Source organism: Primulina huaijiensis, chromosome 2 (assembly GCF_012295235.1).
Source record: "Primulina huaijiensis isolate GDHJ02 chromosome 2, ASM1229523v2, whole genome shotgun sequence".
Lineage (NCBI taxonomy): Eukaryota > Viridiplantae > Streptophyta > Magnoliopsida > Lamiales > Gesneriaceae > Primulina > Primulina huaijiensis.
The window spans coordinates 24,296,004-24,319,783 of NC_133307.1; the positions used below are offsets into that span (position 1 = coordinate 24,296,004).

The 23,780-nt window shown below is 36.9% G+C and overlaps 1 protein-coding gene across 4 annotated transcripts; it reads left to right on the plus strand.

Annotated features, from left to right (window-relative positions):
• The first annotated feature begins 567 nt into the window (after window positions 1-567).
• Window positions 568-23,539, plus strand: LOC140970812 (sister chromatid cohesion protein SCC2-like). Of its 4 annotated transcripts, none has more exons than XM_073432739.1 (28): window positions 572-982; window positions 1,918-2,027; window positions 2,799-2,977; window positions 3,051-3,144; window positions 3,229-3,485; window positions 6,966-7,073; window positions 7,209-7,320; window positions 7,804-7,897; window positions 7,985-8,171; window positions 8,271-8,693; window positions 8,765-9,294; window positions 9,372-9,585; window positions 9,655-9,705; window positions 9,842-10,000; window positions 10,076-10,243; window positions 10,547-10,846; window positions 11,139-11,291; window positions 12,286-12,455; window positions 19,302-19,410; window positions 20,076-20,243; window positions 20,323-20,427; window positions 20,505-20,738; window positions 21,319-21,452; window positions 21,530-21,811; window positions 21,896-22,247; window positions 22,624-22,716; window positions 22,823-22,948; window positions 23,048-23,539. In XM_073432739.1, exons 1-28 carry the CDS (start codon window positions 756-758, stop codon window positions 23,264-23,266), a joined length of 5,358 nt encoding a protein of 1,785 aa, XP_073288840.1. In that variant the 5' UTR covers window positions 572-755; the 3' UTR covers window positions 23,267-23,539. The 4 variants fall into 4 exon arrangements, with proteins under 4 accessions (XP_073288843.1, XP_073288840.1, XP_073288841.1 ...); XM_073432740.1 differs by having other exon boundaries at window positions 967-982; window positions 2,791-2,977; XM_073432741.1 differs by lacking the exons at window positions 572-982; window positions 1,918-2,027 and having other exon boundaries at window positions 2,963-2,981; window positions 3,054-3,144.
• Window positions 23,540-23,780: the final 241 nt, after the last annotated feature.

The following is a 23,780-nucleotide window of genomic DNA, read 5'->3' on the forward strand; positions in this document are numbered from 1 at the left end:
ATTTAAATATCAGCATCTTTTGGGGAAGAAGTGTGTGTAATTAAATTTTAACTTCTGCAAGAAGTTTATAAACTATTTTGATATTGATTGGGAAACATTTTATGAATTTTCATAAATGTTATTTAAATAAATATTCTAATTATCTATCCATCATGCTATGCATATCTTGTTAAATGTTTATGATTTTTATTTTTTTAACTTAAATTTCTAAATTTACACCTTTTATCTTATGATTTTTATAACTTTTAATTTTACAATTCAAATTTTAATCTTTTAAAAAGCTTAATAAAAATTAAAAAATTTCAAATGTAATTTTTTTTAATAAAAAAATTCAAGTTTTTATTTCTTATTAAAAAAAACAAAAAGCAACTGTTCACAAAAATACTAGCAATAATTATTATATTATTATGTTATGAAAAGGCGTAGGTGACAAGCCATACTACGTGTATGCCGCGCGGAGACTAATACGACGCCGTACGAAGAACAATTCACTGCCGCGAATAAGGGTATTCCCGTCACTCCAATCATTAATATATAGCCAGGAGCCCCTATGACACAGAGACCGCGATATCGAACCTGTGCTTTTAGCATCTAAAAAATTCGCAAAATTTTATAGTACTTTTTCCCCGCCATTTATCATTCTCTCTCCTCCAACTCTCTCTAGGGCTACAACATTTCTTCCCTAAATCGAAACCCCATCAATCCTCGTTTCGCTCCTCAAATCGACGAATTTCCACTCACAATTAACTTCCGAGATGTGGAATTCCGGAAGTGGTGATCTCCCCTGTGGAATAAGCCTCTCCAATACAGTCCACTCCGAGGTGGCGCCGTGCTTGCCGTTGCCGTCGCTTCCTGTGTTCTGCGGCGCACTGGATCAGGAACTCCGCCTGTTCGATGACGGAAGGTCCAGGTGGTCGTCTAATCAAGGTGATGTTGCTGGAAAGATTGTTGATCTCCTCCGGAACACTGATGTTAGTTACCTGTAAGTTTGCTTTGATGTTTCTTTCTCATCTTTTATTTTGGAATTTTAGGTGTTTGATTTGATGGATTTTAGCTTAGTTAGTGTATGATAATTGTTATGTTGTATGGGATTGGATTTGGAGCTACAGTAGTTTGGATTGATGATCTACAGGTACTGGATTAGGGGGACAACCTATTTACTCCTGGGAGTAATGATGTTTATTGTCAGAAACTTTTTACCGTTTTAAACTGACACATGTGAAGTATGAGCAACCAAATGGTTGTGCATGTAGATGTACTTTAGCAATAAGAAAAGCTGATGACATGTACGTCCGCGTGAGGGTTCTGACAAGCTGATGGAATTTTAGTCAGTTTTTTTTAAAAGAAAATCAATTACATTTGTAAATTTTCATCAAATATAAAATGCTAACTGTTTTCAACAGTATGCTGAGAATTTATCCTTTTGCCTTTAGTAAATCATTCGAAATCATGTTTTTATATGATCAATCTCATTCCTTTCTTTTCCTCAACGCAATTAGTGTGTTTGGTCAGTTAAAATTCGACATTGGTCCTTGTAAACCCTTGCTATTTACATAACTATTTGTGTGGAAACTTTGGAAAGGAATTTCGTTCTTATATGTTACTTTGACCCATGTCCGTGGCTTTTCGTATTTCACCTGTTAGGAAAATGGACAAGCATGAATCAGTTGGTGAGAGTGAGTTTTGTTTAAATTTCCTATATTTATTTGATGTGGTTACTGTAAATGAAAAATTACTTCGTGGATTGTGAGACATTCACTCAACATTCAAAAATTGTATTTTTTCTATGAGGACCTGCTTTTTAATGTTTTCTATTCCAAAGCAGGAAAGTTTTTTGCTACAAAATTTTTAGTAATTATCTTAGATTTATTCTGGTAGATTTCACTCGAGCTGCATCTTTGGAAAATTCGTTTGTAGGAATCTCAAAGATCAATCAAGCATTCAACCAGGTGCCTCTATTGGGAACTCTAACCTTTTCAATGAAATTTTGAGGCATGATCCTGATGCATTTGGGTGTGTTGCTCCAGGTAAAATGGTTCATGAATGGGTTTTAAATATTTTTTATTTTGTATCAAACAGCAACTTTCTTGTAGGACATCTTGCCTTTTAGAATATTTTTCTTTAGTTTCATAACCCTGTTACTGTGGATAGATATAATTAGTGAACATTGCTGTTTCATCGCAGCATGCTGTTTTCTGTGCGTTGTTCTTGAATCCAGCTTATAAACTGTGCAATAGCCCTCTTCATATATCGTTAAAATTTATGTGTTTCTTAATGGAAGAAACCAATTTTGAAGTCATTCAATGGCCGCTGATGATTAGAGATAGTTTAAGTTTAAGCATATAGGCTGAAAGGAGTTTAATGACTTTCTACCAATCTCACTACTGCCATGACACGTTGACTCCTAAACTTTGCTCTCATTTAACCTTGTTTAGCAATTTCAAGTTGTATTGGGTAATTGTTGAAAATCGCGCTTCGTGATTATTGCTCTATTACATGTTGACATTGGACAGCTTACCCTAATTTTGCCCTTTTAGTTGCTTATTTATCATTTAATTTTCTTCATCCAGTTTGTTATAGATTATTTAAAGGAAATTCTGCTGCCAAAAACTTGGCCTTAATTGAGAGAACTGTAATTACAGCTTTTCCTGGGTTCTCTACTTCATCTCATATAATAGCATTCCCGGAATATTATATGATTTGCATCAAATGTTCACTGTTCTGAATGGTGTCGTCTGTGTGCTAATATCAGCAATGGTTGCCTGGCTCATACTTATTTTACTCTTCAAGTTTCTCAGGTTCTATCGAGGAGCCAATGTATGGAAGTGGTTTAACTGAATCAACTCCCTTTGAGCGGAACATGCCTGTGCACAGTCAGTTGCTGAGAGAGACTGGTGAAATGAGGAGAGACGCCGACCAAGTTCAGGCAGACTCTGTTGGAACTAGCAAACACCAGCAAGACCATTATGTTGACAAAGTAAGTTATGCTACTGACTTCTACTGTGATTTAAGGTCTTTTTGTTAGCTAAATGTTGTTTGGTTATATACAGAAGGTTTTAAATTCTTCTAGAAAGCCAAAAGTGAAACAGAAAGGAAAAGATGGTTTTTTACCTGGGACTTGTCCTGATTCCCGTGACCATCAAGGTATTAACTTTTGGTTTCTACATCATCGTGTTAATTATGTCTTCATGTATATGTTTTAATGAGCAGAGCATGGTCTCTTTTCAGACACAGCTATTGCAGACTTTTGTGAAATGTTGGAGGAATTATGTGGCAGAGCAGAAGTTTTTGGCGAGGATCGAGATGAAGTAGAATTGATACCATTGCCCTTTGCTGATCTAAAGGCACTTACGAATCAAATTCTTTCCATGCGAGCCAAAAAAGTTCTCCATATGGTGCATGTAGATCTTCTTTCAAGGATATTGAAGGTCTTAGATCACCAGATTCACCGAGCAGAAGGACTGTCAATAAATTATAATTATCATGTAAGCTTGCAATTTTGATAACTATATACACTTATATCCATGCTGAGGTTCTTGTTTTTTCGAAGAAGTTGCCGAGGGTGATCATTCTGGTGTATAGTGGGAGGGGTTTCTTGTTGGTCTGATGTACAGCTGTCTAGCTGAAATGTAATTCTTTTCACTTTTAGACCCATACCGATGTACAATGGTGTGATCTGGGAGTCATATTTTCTGGCCCAAGTTCTCATTATAAATTCTAATAGCCACCTATTTCCTAGGCGCTGTTGTGGACTTGGAATCCCTTAGTTGCTGGCTCAGTAATTTCAATTATTTTTGTGAAATCTTATTGTTGAGTTCCTATTATCATTTCCTTGAATCATTTTGATTTGGTCTTTCTAAAAGTTCAGTTTTCTGTAAATTCTCAATGGCTCTCATGCAGATTTTTCTTAAGAATTAATTAATTTTACCTCTTTGACGCGTACGCTTTTGAGCTGCCATTTTTGTCCGAAATTTTAATTATCAATATCTCTGTTGCATCAATATTGATAATGAAATTTCAAATTTCTAGGTAGGGTTACTAATGCATGTGGTCATATCTTTTTTACTGGTTTCATGATGAGCCAAACGGGACAAGAAGTATATTTATTGGAAGCAAAAGGCACACTAAGGCTTATAAGTATCGTAAAGTCAAGTGCAAGGCACGAAGAGAGCATGCTCTTTACTGAAGTGAAGCTCCCTAAATAATGATATGCTAGAACACGTTCGTCTGGAGAAAATCTCAGTACATATCAAACATCGTGTGCTGTACAAATCATTAAAGAATTATAAAACAAAATTTGTTAGTATTTAAGTCAAAAAAGATGTCATTATCTTTCCTTTCGTCTTTGATTGCTATCTATACATTGAAGGTGCGCTTAAAAGTGATCTTGAGCCTCTAGCCACACCATGGACTTGGGCTTTATTAATGGACTAAGCCCTTAGCTTGGGTTGAGGCGCAATGGCAGAGCCTTGAGTCTTGAGCCTTGACATGTCTTGTGCGGTTTCAATAACTATGACAAGAAGCGTTCTGAACTTGCTTCTGTTCAACAGTTTTCCTGGTTGACTGACGTATCTTTATGGTACTCAATGAATGTACCACTGACCTGGTATTTTTGTTTATGTTTGATGTTTGGACCTATATGCGACATACGCAAAAACTCTTGTCATGCTTGCATAAGTGTTTTTAAAATATGCGCACACATAATTAGATGTCCATAGGAGAAATAATTTGTTGTTATAAACTCTCGCTGTCCTTTTTGTCAGAGTTTGAATGAAATGAGTATTTATCAATTGATGCATTACGTTGTGCTGGTGAAATATGTTAGGCCCTCAGAAACTCCTGGCAGTTATGGCTGTGTTAACCAAATGACGTCCTGGAACTTACAGAAGATATCTAAACCAAAATTTATGTTGCACGGTTATGTTGGACTAATTAAGAAGTAATTTAAACAAGTGTAAAAACATAATATTTTTGTTTGTTTAGTGGACAAATTGATTTATCTCCACTCCAACATATACTCCATAGTTATTGCCTGGAGCCCCCACAACCTTGATTGATTGGCTATTGGTAATTTTTTGTTGTTCTGCACCACCCAAAAAAGGATTCTTGTAGTTGAATGATGTCTAAATCACTAAATGCATTAAAACCATTCCTTCTTTACTTGCTAGATGCAGTTAACATGTCTCCTTGTTTTTGTTCTTTATTCACTTTCCTTTGGTCTTGTTTTCGGTATGAATTCCCCTATTTGTGCTATTTCCAAAAAAATAAAATAATAATAAAGTGATTACATCACTTGAAAGTGGAAAAAAAGAGTCATATTTCTGTGTATCAGTTTGTTGATGTTTAAAGATTGGGAAACTCAAAGCATTACACCAGTTTCGTATTATTCATGCTAAGAGCAGTGCTTTCAGAACCGAACTGGACCGGCCGGTTCGACCAGGAACCGGTTACGGGTCCGGTCTGGACGACTCTCAAAAACCGTTTTACTGGTTAAACCGGTCAAGAACTGGTCAGACAGGTATTGAATCGATGAATCAGTCAAAAACCATTTGGATCGATTCACATTTTTTTAATTTTATTTTTGGTTATATGTATGATTATTTGTATTTTCAACTTTGTTAAAAATATTATTTTAGTAGTATTAGAGCTTAATTGGTTTTTCTAAACCTTGATAAATATATATTTTTATTATGTATACACATTTAATATCTTTAAAATCTAAATAAATATATTATTTACTATATTATATTTTTATTTTATATAATATTACAGTGTTCTGTCCAATCAGCCATCCGGTTGAATTGTTGAACTGCTATTTTAGGGTAGACCGTGTCAATGACCGGTCCGGTTATGAAAACATTGGCTAATTTTAATCACCAATCATGATAGTATGAAGAATTTGTTTACTTGAGTTCGTTCATTCGACATTATTTAATGGTGTGCTAAGTATTTACATTCTTAGATTAAGTAATTAAAATTTTCAAAAGAATGATATTCAATCTATGACAGTCAATTTTGCATTTCATGCATTTGAATTTGATTGTTCAATATAACGTGCCTGTCCGGTCTATTCCGTACTACTCAGTTTGTAGTTTATTAACATATAAAAAGTATGAGAAAAATTCTTAATAGATGTCGACCTTGGCAATCGTTTCATTAATGGCTCTCCGCTGTTTATAATTGCAGATTTTTTATTTCACAACTGAAATCCTTTTATAATAATGACTCCTGTCGTAGTAACCAACTCCAGTAAGTCCTATCTTGCGTATACAAATATAGCTAGATTGCACGGATGTTTAGTCTTTTTTAAATATCTCAACCCTGGTTTCCATTCGAGGAAACCAAACCACCATGCATTGATATAACTATCCCACATAAGTGGATTCGTGGCTGCACGCCCAAATCTAAGCATGTCAGAACTGATGCCCAATTTTATTCGAAGCAACTAGGTCATCCACCAATGACTGTTTGCTCAACAACCCAATCAGCTGTTACTTGTGAGAATCTGTCCTGGATGAAGGTTAATGTCAAGTATTCTCTGGAGGGCCAGATCTTTTCTGTGTGCATTTTTCAACCTTTTTTATTTTGGACTCACATGATGGAGATCTTTTCATATAGCACTTGTGCATATTCTAATCGAGTTTTTCTGAATCTACTGTAGAATGTTTTGCATGTTCCACAAAATCAGATCGTTTCTTATTCATATGTACCTTTACTGGATTTTTTACGGTTCTAGGTCTTGTTTGCTTAGGGATTTTGTTATCAAGTTTCAGTAACCCTTTCTAAGAACTTATAGTGGGGTGGAGGTTACACACTCCCTACAGACGATTTCCGGGTGTTTCTTTTTCCCTACCTTTGACTCGTTTAACGCTTCCCTTCTTCAGTTGTCAAGTTTACGTGGTTAGCATTCATTTATCTTTGCTGCTCATGCTTAATGTTCATTAATTATTTTCCTTATGTTCCAGCTGGATGCTGACGTTGTGTCATCCATTTATTGCTCTCTCGAGTCAATCCATGGAGCTTTAGCTATTATGACTCATGATGATATGCCTAAACAGCTTTACAAAGAAGAGGTAATCATTTAAGTTCATTTGGTGTGTGAAAATATCTGGGGATGTAATCTTGCTTTTAGTTCCTTGCTGCACAAAATTCTGTATAATGTTACCAGATTATTGATATTTTTCAATAATTTTGCCTCTTCATATCAGAATATTGAAAGAATCCTGGATTTCTCAAGGCATCAAATTTTGGATGTTATGTTTGCTTGTGATCCAGCATACCGTGCTATGCATAAGCCAACTGATATCGGAGCCATTGATGGTATGCTATGCTGCTAGCCAGTCTGCCCTTTCTGTTATTTGAGTTATTTACCTTTTTGTACAACAATCATGTAGAATGACTTCTTCAGTTAGTGTTTTATCTCCTCCGTTGCTTCTTAACTCTCTTAGATGTACAACAAGACCTGAATTTACCTCTTTGTTTGTTGAAAATGTGTAAAGTTTTCTATTTTTCCATAATGCATAGATTGTCATTTTGTTCTCCTGTGGCAATAATGAATTTCTTTTCTACTATGTGGATGTGGTGTCCATTCAGCTCGATCATTGTTCTTCCTTTAAGGTTATGGAGTGGATGCAAGTAGAGCTAGGTCTCATGTTTCTTGCTTTTGGATCTTAACTTCTCCTTTGTATAATATGTCTTACATTTTACACTTTTATCCTGATGATCAAATGTCCTTGTTTATTTTTTTCCTGCTGTTTGTTTATTTTTTTCCTGCTGTTTGTTAATTTTCCTTTTGAATATTAGATGAAGAAGATGAAGAAGCAGCTGATTTTGGTTCAGCTAGTAAAAAAAGACGAACCTCGAAGAGTGTAAAAGAAAAGAAATCCACAACAAACAAGTACAATGATGACTTCATATTTTTTCTGATGATGTTTTAGTTGTGTAAGGTTTTTCTTCCCAGAATAATTATAATTTTTTTCTTCAGGGGGCTTTCTGTCGTGAATACTGTAACTCAGAAGTTGTGCACTATTCTTAGTTTTCTAAAACAGTTTCTGTCAATAGAGCGCTTTTCTGATAGTTGCATTCTCCAGCTCGTGAGAACTAGTTTGCAGACACTTTTGGTTGATAACATCCCACTTTTGCAGCTGAAAGCGATCAGTTTAATTGGTGGGGTAATGGAATCAGCTTACCTAGTACCTGTTCTGGTCTATCTCTAATTTTCTACATTTTCTGCTTGTGCTGAGTCTTATTTTTGTCAAATTGGCAAACAGATATATTACATGTATACTCAGCATAGATCTTATGTGATGGATGAAACTGTTCAAATCATTCTAAAGTCACCACTCTCTAAGCGAGTACCAAGAGCCTATCATCTTCCCGATGAAGAGCAGAGACAAATTCAGTTAGTCACAGCTCTGTTCATTCAAATGGTTCAGTATAGTGCCAATCTTCCTGAAGTTGTTAGGTCCGAAAATCCATTAGTGGAGGTTTCAGTTGACCCTGGATACCCTGCCAAATGCTATGAGGCAATTACGGAATCTTGCTGCCTCTTTTGGACTCGAATTCTTCAGAGACTTGCCAGCACAAAAAGTCAGGATGCATCTGAGCTGAAGATGATAATGGAAAATCTTGTCATGGATTTACTCACTACTCTGAACTTACCAGAGTATCCTGCCTCAGCTGCTATTCTAGAGGTAGCCTTTTTACAGTTATTCTTCGGATGGACATTATTATCTGCTTGATATTTATGTAATGTTTTTTGCAGGTTCTTTGCGTGTTACTACTTCAAAATGCTGGGCTGAAATCTAAAGATATTACCGCTCGGATAATGGCCATTGACCTACTGGGTACAATTGCTGCAAGGTTAAAGCACGATGCTGTCCTGTGTAGGAATGACAAATTTTGGATCTTGCAGGAGTTCATTAATAGTGAAATTGTTGATCCAAGTTATGAAGAGGATTCATGCTCTGTTTGTAAGGGTGCAATAGGTGAAAGGTCTTTATTCGTGTGTCAAGGTTGTCAGAGAAGATTTCATGTTGATTGTATGGAAGGAATGGAGAATGAAGTTCATTATCGAAACTCAGATTGCCAGATCTGTCTGTGCGAGAGACAACTTCTTGTCTTGAAAACATACTGTGTGTCCCAGGACAAGGACGATCAAAAAAAGAATCGAAATCAGTCGAAAAAGTCTTCTAGACACGACACTGTGACAATACAGGATATTGTTCAACAAATGCTTCTCAATTATCTGCAGGATGTGCGGTCCGAAGATGACACACGCCTCTTTGCACGATGGTAAGCAACTAAAGAAAAACTATTGGTTATTCATACTTTAAAATTTCATAAACCTATGAAAATATATTGACATGCAGGTTTTATCTTTGCCTATGGTATAAGGATGACCTCCCTGCTTCCGAACAAAAAATCTACTGCTACCTCACTAGGCTAAAATCAAGAGCAATTGTGCGTGAGTCTTCTTCATTTTCATCCTCCCTGACACGGGATTCAGTTAAAAAGTTAGCTTTGGCATTAGGACAAAATAGTTCTTTCGCTAGAGGGTTTGACAAGATTCTTCAAGTGCTCCTGGTAGGTGAACATTGATTCTTTAATAAGCTAGCATTTGGATGTTTATACTTACGATTTTACTACCATCAGGCAAGTCTAAGAGACAACTCACCCACGATTCGTTCTAAAGCAATGCGAGCGGTATGTTTATAAATCTGTTTTTGGATACCATGCCTCCTGGCTTCCTTTTCTTCTAGTTTTTTTCTTTTCAGCACCATCTGACATTGAAAGGCGAGGAACCTTGACCTCTTCCGTTGTATACTCTTTGGGACAACAGGTTAGTATCATTGTAGAAGCTGATCCAGAGGTTTTGGGTGATAAGTTTGTCCACTTGGCTGTTGAGGGAAGGTTTTGTGACTCTGCCATATCTGTCAGAGAATCTGCTCTTGAGCTTGTTGGTCGCCATATTGCATCACATCCTGATGTTGGTCTAAAGGTATTTCAGTTGCAGATACTTGATTTGATACTTATGGGGTTGATTTGATTTCTAATTTTCGGTTACTTTTTCCAGTATTTTGAGAAGGTAGCGGAGAGAATCAAGGATACAGGGATTAGTGTGCGAAAACGTGCTATCAAAATCATCAAGGATATGTGTACCTCTGATACTGGATTTTCACTATTTTCTGCTGCTTGCTTTGAAATAATATCTCGCATCAATGATGAAGAATCCAGCGTACAGGTGTTTGATTCTATTTTGTTAGCTGCACTCAAAACTACTTTTGTATGTTGGTTTGTTAAATCATGTCCCCAAACTCATAGCCTCTGCTGGGGCACGGGTGCCGTTGCTTCTGTGAATCTGGCAATGCAATGGAATCCTCTGCTTCTGATTATTTTTTGAATATTTTCCTGATTGCATGCATCTTTGTTGTAATTATTTCTTATTTTCTGATAGCTTGAATATTACTTTGTTTATTGATCTTTAAGCTGTTTTAGATCCTCTGTTGTTTCATTCGTGTGTTCTTGATGCCATTCTCCTTTTCAGGACCTTGTCTGCAAGACTTTTTTCGAATTTTGGTTTGAGGAGCATTCAGGCATGCAGACCCATTCATTTAAAGATGGAAGTTGTGTCCCATTGGAAGTGGCTAAGAAGACGGAACAAATTGTAGAGATGCTGAGAAGGATGTCTAGTCATAAACCACTTGTTACTGTTATTAAAAGAAACTTATCCCTTGATTTCTTTCCACAATCAGCCAAAGCTGCTGGAATAAATCCCGTATTACTTGCTTCAGTACGTAGACGCTGTGAGTTGATGTGCAAGTGTTTGTTGGAAAAAGTATTGCAGGTAATGCTTTTGGATAAAGCGGATTCATATTTGTATGCCATTCCTTGTGTGTATTTAGATTGTTTTGTTCCAATTTTCTGTAAATTCACTAGAATATCTTCTCAACCCAGGAATTACCAAGTTTATCATTTTGGAAATTAATATGTCCCTTGCTTCTTTGATTAAACAAGGCAACAAAAAATTATCAAGGACTATAATATCCTTGTAATATTGTGGCATTTTCACTTTTTTTCTCTCTAAAAGTAATCTTTATCCGGCAATGCTAATTGTCGAATTTGCCATGTTCCTCCAGGTTACTGAAGTAAGTAGTGAGGAAGGAGAAGAGCTCATGCTACCATATGCTTTACTATTGCATGCCTTTTGTTTGGCGGATCCTACTCTATGCGTGCCATCTTCTGATCCTTCTCAGTTTGTGGTCACCCTACAACCATATCTGAAAAGTCAGGTCAATCAAATTTCTTTTCCAGTAACACAACCCATACAAATGAAGATACTCTATAACACCTTTATGTTGTGGCATGGATTCAGGCAATGAATGCATAACAAAAGTCTCGCATGAATAAATATGATGGTTTTAATCTATCAGTATTGAGATTCTTGTTGACTGTGTGCTCAGCATTCCACGTTTATTGTTGGAATATCACATTTTGTTTCTTGGATGTTTCTTACCACTTTTTAAAGTTGGGTGGCGGTAATGTAATCAACTAGTTAATAGGAATCAACCTATGTTGTGAGAAATGTCTTGCAGCTACCAGTTGGAGATAATGATTTTCTTTATCTACTCTACAAGAGTAATTTAATTTATTTTAAACATGGCATCATTGATGTTTTCAGCTGTTAGTGATTTGAAATCTTTCCGGACTGAATAACTCTTGTAGCGTGTCTGGTGTTTTTCCCCCTTTCTCTTTCAACTTTGTACTTTCAATGAGATCAAACCCCAAGCAAACGACAGTACTTATTCGGTGTAAAGTTTAGTAGGTTGTATAGAGTGCCTTGTCTAGATGATATTCAGTTGTGTATGTTATGATCATGTATATCATATTTCTAGGTTTTTTTTTCTCTCATGAATAGCATGCTGCAGAGTGATTTTTACTTTCTCTGTTAGTTGACTACTAGTTAAGAGGGTTAAGATACTTAGGACTTTTGAATTCTCATTTTAATAGGCACAAAGGATTGAATACACATTTTATTTAAATTGAAACTTGATTTGCGTTCCTAAGGTTGAGGTGGAATCCGAAATCTGGTGTCTTAAGAGAGTATGTTTATAATTATATGAAATTGGTCATTAGCACAGACTCGTGAACGGGAGATGCAAGTATTTGTGTGAGGTCACACAGGTATTTATTTCGTGATCTTGCTGAAAACCATAATAGCAAAATATTCTCGAAAGTCTTAAATTTAAATTGTGAACGAGTTAACAAGTTTTTCCCTTTTTGCAGTCCGACAATCGGGTGACTGCCCAGCTATTGGAGAGCATAATATTTTTAATCGATTCTGTCTTGCCTTTGTTGCGCAAGCTTCCTCAAACTGTTTGCGAAGAACTTGAACAAGATCTAAAGCATATGATTGTTCGACATTCTTTCCTGACAGTTGTCCATGCTTGCATCAAGTATTCTACTTCTCTCCGTGATTTGTCTTTTGTTTTATGTCAATTGAAAATGCATTTACTTCAAGGATTTTGTACCACTACCTCTTCAATAATCGGAACTTTCACTACATCCAGTATGTTCCTTTCTGATGATTGAAGGCTGTTGAGTTGATATCAATTACATTTTTTGGTGACTTTTAAGTACAATCTATGGCCAACGTTTTTGGTGAAAGAAGGCATTTAAGGTTAATGTGGGAATTCTCTGTATATTAAGAGAAAAGTAACTATTTTTTTTTTTGGAAGGTCAGATTTCAGTAAGTGAAAATATGATTCTTTGATCTTTGGCTGTTCGTGCTGTTGAATTCCTCAAAATCTTTTGTAATCATTGTTTTATATATTTTGTTGAAGGCATCAGTGTTGATGTTTTTTCCTTCTTCCATACAAAGTATTTTTCTGATGATTATTTATAGATTCTCGGCATCATGTAGCATTTGTTATGGTTAAATTATTGACCAATTAAGGCAAAGATTTCATGGAATGGATAGACATGTGAAGCGGTCGGTGTAAACAGTTGCCTCATCGAGTGAAAATTCTTTTATTTCTCTCTAAGTCCTCATCCTTAAAAAATGACTGAAGATCTTGTATAATTTTTTTTTGGTTACAAGAGAGGGTAGTCACCCAACATTAATCAACCATCTAACTGCTACTCTTCTACACGAGCCAATTCCCGTCTTGTCTTCCTAATGATATCTTGTAGGCCTACAGGAGGAGTCAAAATAGTTTTGTATCCTCTTTCAAATTTCAGAGCTTCTGCATCCAAAAATCAGCAGCCCTATTTTGTTACCGGTAGATATGCTTGATTCTAACTTCCCAATTTCTTGCAAAGAGGTTTGTACAGATAGAAATCAAATTGAGTAAGTATGAACCTGGCATCCCCTCTTTATTCAGCTACTTGACCACTACCTTTGACTCAATCCCAAGTAAAATCTTCTTGTGTCCTGCCGCCACGCTAGTTCCAACCCCTTGAAAACAGCCCAAACCTCCTCAATCGAGCACCATCCTATGTTATACATGAAGCCCGTGATGTAATCGCATGATTCATTTCGCGGTAACCCCCCCCCGCCTGCCTTTCGAGTACTCTTCTTGCAAATTCCATCTACATCGAGAGAGTACCACCCTTTGGGAGGAGGTATCCACCTAACTATGCAGTTGGCATATACCTGGTCGTGGCTTGGCATAACCTTTATAGAAGCAAAGGCTATTTAATTTCTCTGAATTGGTTATTTAGCCACTCCACTAGGACCACATCCATTTTCTTGTTGTCGAACACAAATTTATTTCGCCAATGCCCAATCCAACATCGTGCAATGGCAAAGAGAATACTCCATTCCGTAGCTTCATTGTTATGATGTCCATGATCCAAGTTCGCCATAAGCCACTTGTCAAAGCTTAGGTTCAGAATCTTTTGAAACTCATTAATAGACATTAAGCTTCTCCAGGTTCCCCTCGCTTCCTCACATTTTCGGGAAATATGATCCACGTCTTCCAGATCATTGTGACACAGAGCGCACATTACTCACAATCTTGTCATGCCTTACTATCCAAATAAAGGCTCTTATCCAATAAGGAACTTCCAGTTTCCAAATGGTTCCCAAGAGTTTTTGCTTTTCTGTTCATGCATGTCCATTAGCAGCTCGTAAGCCGAGCTGATTGGGAATTTCCCGTTGTCTTCTATATCCTCTACCTCACTCAGCGTACAAGTATCCAATTATTTTCCACAAGGGTAGGTAACATCCCATTTAAGGCTTCCCAATTCCAACCCTCATTTCTGATCCGATATTCATAGACTGTTTTGTTCATCTCTATGTCAATGTCCTTGAGTTGATGATTATTTAGTGGTTCATTTCCCAACCACTTATCAGTATTAGATGCTCCCTGTTTTGCTTGGAGGCCCTACTAGTAGAAGCATTGTGTATGTATTTATCCTTCACTACTTGTGCCCAGAGGCTCTCCTTCTCTTCCAATAAACACCAGCCCAGTTTAGCCATGAAGGCTAGATTGATTTGATACAGCCTTCTAATTCCAAGGCGTCCCATAGACTTTGGGTTAGTAACAACTCCCCATTTAACCAAGTGACATTTCCGTTCCCCGTATTTCCCCCCCATAAGAAATTCCGAATTGTTTTCTCAATATCGGAGGAGATTCCCAGGGGTAAAAGGTTTGTTTGCATAGTGTAAAGTGGGATAGCATTAAGCACCGATTGCACTAATACCTTCCGTCCTGCAAAACTCAAGTACTTGGTTTTACACCCCTCAAGCCTCGATTTTATTCTTTCCAGCACCTGCTTGTATAGATTATTAGTGACTCTTTCATATAATTTCACACGTTCCTTGATCAATAACCCGAAACTCTGCATCGGCACTACTCTTTGCCACGATTGTTTGTTTCTTACTTCTCCAAGTGACCAAGTTGCCCCACAGCTTGGTGAAATATCATGAAGTTGATTTGCAATCTTCAATCCTTTCCCAGGAGTTTCTTTAAGATATCTCAGAATATGGTTTACAGTCTTTAGGTGTCTTCGGGCAGGTGAATGCATGTATTGACTAACGATACTCACAACGTTTGCAATATATGGTCGTGTAAGAGAGAGGTAAACCAATTTACCAACCAGGCGTTGGTATATCCCCAAGTCCATGGATGGCTCATCGTCTATAATCTTGCTCCAATTGAGTTCTCACTGGTTTGCAAACCAACTTCCCGGATTCTTTCAGTAGTTCGAGGGTGTATTTTCTCTGAGAAATGAAAATAACTTCTTTACATCTAGCCCTTCCATCCAAAAGAAATATTTCAAGGATCCCAAGTCTTTCACTTGGAATTCTTCCTTCAGCTGGTTCTTGAGCTTATAAAGTACACGACACGATACATTTTAATGATAAACAAAAGCCCAATTTCGCAATATATCAAATATGGATCACTAGTCCACTAATGTAATTTGACACAATATTATTAATAAAGATATCATTTCTTATATAAAAAAAAAATCTCGGTAATATCATCTCCTGTGGCTGTGATTATATTATATCCAAATCGAGTAATAGTTGAACTGAATCTAGTAAACCATGCGCATGGGGACTGTTTCAGACCATACAATGATTTTTTAAGCTTGCAGACTTTACTCAGTTCTTGTTCTAACTCAAACCTTGGTGGAATCTTCATATACTCTTCTTCATCAAGGCTTCCATTAAAAAAGGTGTTTTTTACATCAAGCTGATGCAACTCCCAATCTAGGTTTGCTACTAGAGATAGCAGACAGAATTGAGTTTGGCTAGGAGAGCAAATGTTTCTTTCATAATCAATTTCATATGTTTGTGTGAAACCTTGTGCCACTAACCGAGCCTTGTACCTTTCAACTTCTCCATCTGCGTTGTATTTCACAGTGAAGACCCATCTACTCCCAACCACCTTTTTGTCCTTTGGTAAGTCAACCACCTCCCAAGTTCCATTTTCATGCAATGCTCTCAATTCTTCCTGCATGGCCTAATTCTGCTTCGGGTCTTTTAGAGCTTTGTGTATATCTTTTGGAACTTTTACACCATCAATGTTCGCTGTCAAAGCCTTAAAAAAAAATTTGTGCAGGTTAGGGATATGGTGTTTAGTGCATGATCTTACCCCTTTCCGCACTGCAATCACTGTTCTAAATAGAAACCCATTCTTGGTTCAATGATTGATCTTGCTGAGGAGCCTTCTAACTGCGAGAATAGGTTTGAAGATGAGGTTTCATGGAAGTAGGTTTTCCTCCACAATTTTGATGTGAAACTGGACTTGACTGACTTGGATCGGGAATAAGAATGAAACTTAAATTCACGTGTACAAGTGGTGTACTATCATGTTAACGCACGAGTTCAGTAGGTGCTGAATGTATGGGTAATGGTGAGACATCTTGTGATATAGGAAATGATACAGTGGGATTCCAATTCCCGTGTCTATCCAAATTCTCCCCCTGGAGACGGTCGTTGGAATAGGACATCATATTTTCAAAAAAAGTTACATCACAGAAGACTGGAATGCTTGAGGAAGGCAGGATAACATTTGTATCTTTTTTGGGTCAGAGAATAACCAACGAAGACACCTTTAAATGCTTTCAGGTCGAGTTTACTTCGATTGGGTTGTGTATCATGGACATAGGCAACACAACCAAACACTTTTGGAGACAACGAATTGAAAAGATTCACGGTTGGGAACTAGTTAACGAGAACATTCAAAGGAGTTCTGAATTGAAGGGTCTTTGAAGGTAGGCGATTAATTAATCAAGCAGACGTGAGATTAGCCTACCCCAATAGGTATTAGGAACAAAACTACTGAACATAAGAGATCGTGCGTTCAACAACCCCATTTTGCTTATGTGTGTCAACACAAGAACTTTGGTGGTGTATCCCATTATCCTTCAAATATTGGCATAATTCACAAGAAAAATATTCCCGATCATTATCTATTCAAAGAACCTGGATGGTGGACTGGAAAACATTTTAGAACAAATTTGTGAAATTGTTTGAACCAATTAAAGGCCTCTGATTTACTTTTTATCAAATACACCAACAAAACCCAAGTATGGTCATCAATAAAAGTAATAAACCAGTGAGTTCCATTAAAATTAGATGTTCGAGTTATACCCCAGATATCACTATGAATCAGGTGAAAAGGGTTTGAATGTATGGGACATATAATAACTTCTGGATTGTTTTGTAGAAAAACAATACTCACAGTGAAACGATTTTTTTCTTTATTGATGATAAGATGAGGATACAACATCTACATATAAAAGAAATTTGATGTCCCAAACGTTGATGCCATAACAAAATATTGGAATTAGAGACAACATGCAACGACCTTGTATTTTTTGACTTAGTATTATTGGAATTCTCAACTCTCGAAAGTTAGTACATTCCATCTTTCTTCTTAGCAATGCCAATCATCTTTCACGAAGAATGGTCCTGAAATTCACAATGAGAGGAGAAAAAGGTCACAATGCAATCCATGCCATGTGTCAACTTACTAAGAAACAACAAATTGTATGTCAACTTAGGTACAAAAAGAACGGATTTCAATATAATATTGGGTAAGCAAACCGTGACCTGGCTCACGGCTGGTGAGGTTTTTCCATCTGCCATCCCCACATTTATTCTGTTGTTGACAGTTGGTATAATCATCAAAAACTTCCATGGACCCTGTCATATGATCAGAATCCCCAGTATCTACAATCCAACAATTAGGTTGTTATGACTTGGACAAAAAGGTTTGGCTGATTGTACCTGTTTGTTCCATAGCAGCAGTAGGAGATTTAGAGTTTTGACCATCAGCATTTGTTGAAAGTTTGGTCTGGTGGAGGAGTTGCCATAACATGTCTTCAAGTCCGGCATTGGTGTTGAACTTTGATTTAGCCAAGTGAGCAGATTTTGGGCTCCTGTGTAGTTTTCGTGGCTTCCAATCGGCATGTTTGCCAAGCAAATCCCAACAAGTCTCACGTTTGTGGCATAGTTTGTTACGACCATCGTTATGTTTGTTTGTCACAAGGGCAGAACCTCGAGTTTCCAAAGGTTGTGAGTCTTGTTGTGAGGAATTTAACATCGCATGTTTCCTGCTTTCTTCTCGACTTAGTTCCGCAAAAGATTCACGCATAGTGGGGAATGGCTTCACACCCAACAACCTCCCCGCACTTCATCTAAGTCTGGATTTAACCCATGAAATAATTCAAATGTACGCTATCTTTCCAGCATATTTTTATATGTCTCGACATCGGTAGAAAGCACCCATCCAATTCCATAAAAGAGACCAATTTCTTGCCACAATTCCACGAGGGAATTGTGATATTCTGTAACAGTGAGACTGCCTTATTTGATGTTGCTGATTTTTGAGCGAATCTTGGAACATTGAGATGTATTTTCGAGATCAGAATAAGTTTCCTGGTCTGCATCCTAAATCTCCGTAACAATATGGTAAAAAAGAATGTTTGACCAATGCTTGGTTCCATAGAATTGATGAGCCAAGCCATGACAATCGAGTTTTCAGCCTCCCAAGTGCTATAACCAGCCGTGGTTTCTCCATGGGCAGTAATTGCTCCAACCAGGTAGCTGATTTTCCTGTTCCCTTGATGACAAGTATGACGGACGGACACCATTCTCGTAAATTCACACCATTAAGTTTGTGTTGCGTAATTTGTAGAGACTGGTCATCAAACAAAGGAACATAAAAGGATTTGGATATGGTTGTCGCGGTTTCCATGGTGGTGGATACTTCGGAGTACATTTTGGGAACAATGAAACAGACACAAATGAATCAAAGACAAGGCAGCAGTATCGCCTTCTTTGGTACCATGAAATAAGAATTGGACAAACTTTCTTGTTTTCCTCTTTATTAATTCTGATACATAATATATACATGTTTGTCTGTATACAATACAAGGGAAGATAATAATGAAAATCCCTAATTGATTATTCAAATCCTATTCTATCTTTATGATTATATCGTGTATACTTTCCTATTTTTCCTAAGAAAAAAATTCAATAGAATATATTTCCAATAATCTCGAACAATTTACTATTAGCCTGAATGTTGGCAACATTTTTTCCTGGGTAATTTGTTTTATTGACCTGGTGGGAAGAGTTTCCTGACACTATATTTTTTCTCTCCGGCTCTGCAATTTTATACTTTGTTACTAAATTTGTGAGTTGTATGGTAGCTGAGTATTTGACTGTCTCTAGTTTCTTAAATAGGCTTCATAAGATTGGGATCAGTTTCAATTTCAGTTTCGTGTTAATGCTACATTTTTTTGCATCTGTTTTCTGAGGTATCTTGTCTTTCGAATATCAGGTGTTTGTGCTCCGTGGGAAAGGTAACAGGAAAAGGGGCAAGTGTGGTTGAATATCTTATTCAGTTGTTCTATAAACGCCTGGATGCCTTGGGATTTGATAACAAGCAGGTTCCTGTTTGTCATAAAAATTTTAGGGTTTTTGTTCGATCTTAGCTAATTATACTCATTTCAAATGCTTAAAAAACATACAGCAAACATTTTTGGTTAACTTTTCTGCTGTGGGGCGCATTAATTCTTTTCCCTTACATGCTCTATTTCTTTGTCTATTATTCGTTCCTTTGCCATATCCTACATAATTTTTTTGCAAGGCCATTGCACGCGCATGCACCAACTTCTCCTTTACAGTGATGTTTGAGATTTGTAATTTCTTGATTATGTTATGGTTTCTGAGATTTTTATGATAGCAAATATGACATGTTATCATATCTTGTTATATTCCAAAGTAACATAGACAATTATGTATGACAAAGCAGATTGTTTCTTGTGGACGCAATTGTTTTCAACTTTAAATTTGTTAAAGATATGAAAAGCATATTGAAGGACATTAAGCTTAGTCTTGTCTTGGAATGATAGACGTTGCTACTTGTGCATTTATGCTAACCTAGATACATCAACCCCTCTGCAATTGCTGCTAGTTTATTCGTGCTCAGCCAATTATATTAAATTATCTTATTCCTTCATCCCCTCACACAGCTGTAACTCTTTTTAGTTTTTCACTTGCTTGAATATCTCAGGTTTCGTGAACATATGATCACTAATTTTTATCTTGTCAGCAAGTAGGTCGGTCTCTTTTTTGCCTGGGGTTGTTAATACGCTATAGTAGTTCTCTGTCGGCTGCATCTTCTTCCAACACAAGGATGGTGGATGTCACAAGCAGTGTTAACTTGTTTAAAAAGTATCTTCAGGCTGAAGATTTCATCATTAAGGTCCGCTCGTTACAGGTATCCGCTGTACTGCTAAAGTTTTGGAACATTGTTTAACTATTATAAATTTCATTACGTAATTTTGTATTCTCTTCAGGCCTTAGGATATGTTTTAATTGCTCGGCCTGAATTTATGTTGCAAAAGGATGTTGGTAAAATCTTGGAGGCTACACTTTCCTCTGATACTGATGATCGTCTGAAGGTATTCTTGTTTTTGTTGATCCCACCGTGGCACCATCCTTTTTTCTATATTTTGTTAATGCTATTTTTGGTTTGCAGATGCAATCATTACAGAACATGTATGAATACCTTCTGCATGCGGAAAGTCAACTGGAATCTGATAAAGCTAGTAAAAATGAAGTTGGTCATTCGATTGATGGTGTCCAAAGTGTGCCTGTTGCTGCAGGTGCTGGTGATACTAACATATGTGGTGGAATAGTTCAGCTGTATTGGGATAACATCCTAGGGAGATGTTTGGATGTGAATGAACAAGTGCGCCAAGCAGCTCTAAAGGTTCTTATTTTTCTTCGGTTTCAGCTTTTAGTCATGAGATACTCTTGACACCCCACCCCATCGCGTGCACACACTCACGCCAAATCCAAAATGAATAAAATAAATAACCCAATTTTTTTCTCTCAAGTATGTTTTCACGATGGTGATTGTATTGCTAGTTCAAGACCCAAAAATAAAGTTGCATTTGGATTGATGGATTTCGAATGTATTTTGTAGTTTTAGAGAAACAGTACCATAAGCTTCAAATCCATCCCTTGCACGTTTATATATTGTTTTATGTTAATTAGGATAAATTTCAAGTTCACCAAGAATGAAGGCATTTGAATCCATTTTACTTTGTGTAACTAATATGTAAATAAGTAAGGTATGAATTTAAGATTTCATATATTTTATTGTTAACAATAAAACAATAATTGAAATACATGAATTTCAATTTCATCTCCTCAAATGCAACCTAAGTTCCAACATATTTGGTTCTCAACCAACTTTGGGAATCCTATTTTTAACGCCTAATACTCTATCAGAATTTACAATAATAATCGTTATTGATTAATTTTGTTTGTTTCTCACCTGTGCACAGATTGTGGAAGTTGTGTTGCGTCAAGGTCTTGTACATCCAATTACTTGTGTTCCATATCTTATTGCTCTTGAAACAGATCCTCAGGAGGTTAACTCAAAGCTGGCTCATCACCTGCTGATGAATATGAATGAAAAGTATGTTCATTTATGTGATTCATTCATTACTCTCTGACCTTGAACTGTTGTTGGAACTTATTGATTGCTTTCTTCAGGTATCCAGCTTTTTTCGAAAGCCGTCTGGGAGATGGACTTCAGTTGTCGTTTATGTTCATACATAGCATGAGTGATGCTATGGCAGAAATTTCAAACCATAAAGTTCATCACAGTGTGAAGGGAAGGTCTGATGCTGGCACTTCAGCTTATGCCCGACTAGGGGTTTCTCGGATTTACAAGCTCATTCGCTCAAATCGTGTTTCGAGAAATAGGTTTATGTCTTCAGTTGTTCGCAAGTTTGAAATGCCTAGGTGGAATAATTACGTTATACCTTTCCTCATGTGAGTTATGTCGCCTGTACTCATTGTCGTTTTTATACTTGCCCATGCTCGGAAATGCCACTCAGATTATTTTTGTTTCCACAGGTACTGTACAGAAATTCTTGCTTTGTTACCTTTTACCGCCCCCGATGAGCCTCTTTATCTGATATATACTATAAACCGATTGGTACAAGTTCGAGCTGGGACATTAGAATCAAACATGAAGGATTTTTTGCATTCCTTAGAAGGAATTTATCCAAAAGGTAATGGAAATGGGATAGTTCAGTCTGATCAAACTATTCAATATGTCAGCGAAAGATCCATGCACATTGATGGGAATCACAAAATATCTGAAGTGTTTCCGGGTCGTCATTTATCTGGAGATCCTCAGTCCAAGAATTCAGATACTATGGAAGATTCCTATTGCATGCCAAAAATTGATTTACAGAAAATCCAGGTACATGAATAACTGTTGGGAAGAATACACAATACCACCTTGACTACCCATGGTTCAGACTTTAACCTGCTCGACCATGATAGTGCTCCTTTACACATCTTTGAAGCCACGAAGCCTATGTATTTGTCAAGAATAAATACACTTCTATAAATGACTTGAAAAATGCATTGCTTAGTGTGCCTAGTGGTATTGGATTTATTTTTGAAACAACGGAAGTTGATGCACGTTTTGTTCAACAACAGGAGTTATCTTTTCTGTTTCCACTTGTAAAAATTCGATTCACGATATTCTAGTTTTCTGTGAATTGATTGTGCTGCAATTCCTTTGACTGCATTTTCAAATAGCTCAGGCTTCTCCATTTTTGGATCTGTCGCAGGCCGATTGTCTGGCAAGTGGTGCTATCCAACTTCTTTTGAAGCTGAAACGGCATCTCAAGATTGTTTTCGGCCTTGATGATGCCCGCTGTCAGGTAATGGCTCTTAACATGACCTACTCCTGCTATAATACAATCACAAATATGGTCATTTGATTTCAAATATATTCGATCCAAGTCTGGTCTTTTTTTCTTTGGTTAGGCATACTCACCAAATGAACCCCCTAAACCCGGGGAGAGTTTGTTGCGGCAGAACATTTCATTTAATATTAGCGACGTAAACATAGACCCACCAAACACCAGTGAAGATTTCTTGAGGAGGTATCAGGTAATTTTAAACCATTGCCCTGACTGTATTTTTTCTCTTGCATTTTAGACCTTGCTTACTAGATGATTTGTTCTTTGTATATAATTCTGCGCGTCTCAGGATTTCAAGAATGCATTGAAAGAAGATACTGTTGATTACTCAACCTACACTGCCAACATCAAAAGGAAACGGCCCCCTCCAAGAAGAGGTGGGAAGGCCAGCCGAATGGCAGATGCCGAAGATGATGATGACTATGAGGATGAAAATTGGACTAATGGAGTGAACAGGATAAATAGGAGTGGCAGAAAAGGTGGTGTAAGAACTAGGCAACGGTGTTAGTAGGAAATACTTAAAAAAGTAAACCTAACTTGTACAGTACATAGATAGGAGGAAACAAAACCGACTGGAGATAGAATGTGAAAAGAAATTGAAATTTAGAAATTTCTAAAGGTGGGATGTGATTTTAAAAATATTCTACGGACGAGGGGCAATTTTTGGTGGACGGTGAGGTTATGACTAGCACCGAAAGCTTGTACTTGTTGGTACCCAATTTGTATAGTATTTTTACATTCTATCACGTTTTTTAAATGAAAATATGTGTTGTTTTCTGTATTTTCCAAGGAATGTGTTACTATTGAGGGATAGCAGGGTACAAACCAGGATCTTCATTTGTAGATGTATATTGTTCTGTGAACAGGATAAAATCCTCGATTGGTATATAGCTCGTTATTTTTTCAAAATAACGATTGAGCTCGTCGCGCTGGGGCCTGCGAAAATAATCGTCCCAGTGTGATGCGATTATGGAAATAAATCTGAGTGGATTTTCTGGGCAAGAAAGAAGGAAATGTTGGAC

What these genes read in the sequence shown, in the direction of transcription:
- LOC140970812 (XM_073432739.1), top strand. Translation starts at nt 756, where the DNA reads ATGTGGAATTCCGGAAGTGGTGATCTCCCCTGTGGAATAAGCCTCTCC. An exon ending in AACAGCTTTACAAAGAAGAG is followed by an intron (nt 7,074 to 7,208) that starts GTAATCATTTAA and finishes TCTTCATATCAG; the next exon opens with AATATTGAAAGAATCCTGGA. An exon ending in ATACTGATGATCGTCTGAAG is followed by an intron (nt 20,428 to 20,504) that starts GTATTCTTGTTT and finishes TTTGGTTTGCAG; the next exon opens with ATGCAATCATTACAGAACAT.